General features: G+C 36.3%; 1 protein-coding gene across 1 annotated transcript; it reads left to right on the forward strand.

Moving 5' to 3' along the window:
• Positions 1–1,213: 1,213 nt before the first annotated feature.
• On the forward strand, positions 1,214–2,010 carry LOC131231376 (auxin-induced protein 15A-like). The gene has a single exon (XM_058227542.1). The coding sequence runs from the start codon at positions 1,348–1,350 to the stop codon at positions 1,711–1,713; it is 366 nt and encodes a 121-aa protein (XP_058083525.1). The 5' UTR covers positions 1,214–1,347; the 3' UTR covers positions 1,714–2,010.
• The last annotated feature ends 1,067 nt before the right edge of the window (positions 2,011–3,077 follow it).

Here is a 3,077-nt window from a genome sequence, read left to right on the forward strand (position 1 = left end):
CATTATAGAAAGGTCAAATATTTGCTGGCTTGTTTCATCATTCTGTTGGATCCTTTGTCACGGTCAATCCAGAGAAGTACCCATCAGATTAACGGTATGGATCAATGAATCATGTACTCCACCAATACATATTAAAAATTAACGGATACTATATATGAAAACTGAACACGTACAGCCGAATGAATTATAACTTGTCATACAGCCCCATTTTTCCAGGAACAGGCCACTTGTGTAGGAGATTTGTAGCATACGAAAGTTAGGCCCCACCGTGCAGATCACCTAGCACAAGATTCAGGCTGGCCCACTCATAATTGGTCCACGCCATTGGAATCTAATGTAGAGCGGGTCATGGATGGATTCATGGCCAAGATAGACCAGAAAAGGTTTAATCCCAGGTGGAAGTGATCTGTACCGTCAAAACCTTAAAACGAACTTATCTCACAAATTGGATGAGTTATCCGACGTGCCATATTTGATTTTGGTATAGGATGAGTTACTTTAGCCATCCAACTTGCCTATTCTGGGTTGCCCATGTGGAATTTGTGAGATTCCATCAAATTGACGGTGGATTGATTTCATTTTTACTATTCATAGTCAATTTTAGTTTGAGTGTAAGTCTTTATCCGCTGTGCTTTAAGAGTTGTGTCCAACATGAGATTAAGCTAAATAGGACATTATTTTTGGCTGAAAACCAAGACGTCTAGTAGAAATCAAACCGTTTATAAATAGTAAGTTTCCTATTTATAATCACGATTTCTAAGCAGTTTTAGTTCTAATATGTTTCTGAAACTTCTTAGAGTTTATGCCATTATTTAAGAGGTTGTAAATTCATTTTTTTTAAAAACCAATCAATTTATTATAAAATTTTAGAAGTAATATTCTTATTTTCTTATTTTCCTCGTGGATTCGAGGTAACTCCGTGAATAGTCCAAGAGTAGTTCCGTATATTGGGAATAGTGATCCTCCCGAGGAATACGGTGATGGATCACATCACGTCCATCCCTGGGTCAGAATCAATCGACAAACAACGGTTTTCAGTCAACATGCATGTGTGGCCAACACAGTGAGTCGGCTAAATTGAATTTGGTGCTAGATATATTTATGGTGGGGTCGACTGTTAGCATGGTAAAGATGTACTACAAAAATGTCATGTCGGCATGAAATTAAGATGGGTCTGCATGAGAAGCTAGCATGCAGACGATGTAGGTTATAAGTTTTGAACGTACACATGCCCATCGTCGGCTCGAGGTTCCCATATTTTCCCTATAAATATTTCCATACGCTGGCCAAAGGACGCAATGCGCATTCACTAAGCTCTTGGTGCAGTACTCTTATACAAACTTCGACATGGCCCAGCCTAACAAGGCCACTCTCATGCTTAAGCTTATAATCGAAAAGCTCCAAAGCAGCTTTTCTCTCTTTAGAAAGCCATCATCATCTTCCAATGAAGATGAACACACTGGCTGTGCGGTCGGAGTGCCAGCAGACGTGAAAGAAGGGCATTTTGCAGTTTGGGCGGTCGATGGTGGAAAGCCGAAGAGGTTTATCATTTCTTTGGGTTATCTAAACCATCCTGGGTTTTTGAAATTGTTAGACAAGACTGAAGAAGTGTTCGGCTTCGGACAGGCAGGAAAGCTTTCGATCCCTTGCTTTCCTGGTGACCTCCAGATGATCCTGGCAGACCGAAGGAAGGGTGGGATTGATGGAGGGTAGTGGATTTCTAGCAAGAACACCACGATCTTTGATGACTAAGGATGGGAAGTGATGGATCCTAATTCATATGTTTTGTTTAGGAGTCTTTAGTGATCTAATGAGTCTTAAGTCATGTTTTGTTTAGGAGTCTACTATGATGTGTGTGCAGTTGTGAGTTAATAGTCTTAGTCCTTAAGTGATCATTTAACATGTATACTATGTATAATATTCTACATAACCGCTATTTATCATGTATTCACCTGTAGCATAATTTCTGTGGCTGTGTTTGGATGTACAAGTCAATTGCATTATATAAACATTAATTTCAATTAGTAGCTCTAGAATCCAATTAGATATTTCCTAATTTCTAATGAATAGAATCCAGTTACATTTCCTTCATGTGCAGGTTGAAAGTTATATAATTGCAATTTGGAGCGTGGACAAGAATGAAGGAAATTGCAATTTGGTGAATTCCATTTTATTGGTCTATACTACTTGAAATTCAATTAGATGGTGTGGCCACACCCTATATAAAATACAACGATTAAGTGGTGGTTCAGGTACCAATATGTTTTGTTGGATAGAAAACAAAGTAGAAGATGAGAAAAACAATGTCGAGAACAGTCCAAATGAGGAAAAAATGTATGCATGTGGGGAGTTCATCTACATATTCTTTCTTTCTTCTTTAAAAAAATAAAAATAAAATCACATGCATTCTTTCAAGATGGATGGGAAAGTCTTCCAAACCTTAATGATCTGCCTGTGATGGGTTTCTTTTCCTTGAATTTTGATAGGTAATTTATATTCTAAAATGTATATATGTGATGTAGGACAGTCAAGATTAATTTGGTGGATCGAAAGAACTCGGGCTAGAACCCTAAATCCAAGGGTCTAGGGTGTACAATATGTAGTTTCCATATGCAATATTATTGTGACTGGTTATCCATTTTATACATATAATACGTTGTTGGAAAGAAATTGACGACCTCTACATGTTAGCCAATGCCAAAGGCAATTGACACTAAATGGTTTTCCAAAATAAGCTTGTTTTAGGGATTATTTTTTAGTTTGAAAGTAAAGTTTACTACTTTCAGAAAGTAATACCTTTTTCTATTTTGAAGATATTTTTGGGTTTAGAGAAATAGCATAGAGTTCTTGTTTGAATTAGGTGAAAGAGTTTGAGTCGGAATTTAGAAGTAGTTTAGTATTTTTTTTTTTTTAAATTAAGTTTAATTACTCTTTTGGAAAAGTTTACTATTTCAAAAAAGTTATGAATTTCAAGTTTAAAATTTATATCAGTCATAGGAAAAGGCTTTGTAAATGGACTTTTTCTCAATAATATTAATTGTTTATTTTGTTTTTAGAGATTTCTTTCTCCTTTTGAA

This window comes from Magnolia sinica, chromosome 17 (assembly GCF_029962835.1).
Source record: "Magnolia sinica isolate HGM2019 chromosome 17, MsV1, whole genome shotgun sequence".
Lineage (NCBI taxonomy): Eukaryota > Viridiplantae > Streptophyta > Magnoliopsida > Magnoliales > Magnoliaceae > Magnolia > Magnolia sinica.

Bases quoted from the DNA above. Each gene is read 5' to 3' on its own strand.
- LOC131231376 (XM_058227542.1), top strand. From the start codon at position 1,348: ATGGCCCAGCCTAACAAGGCCACTCTCATGCTTAAGCTTATAATCGAA.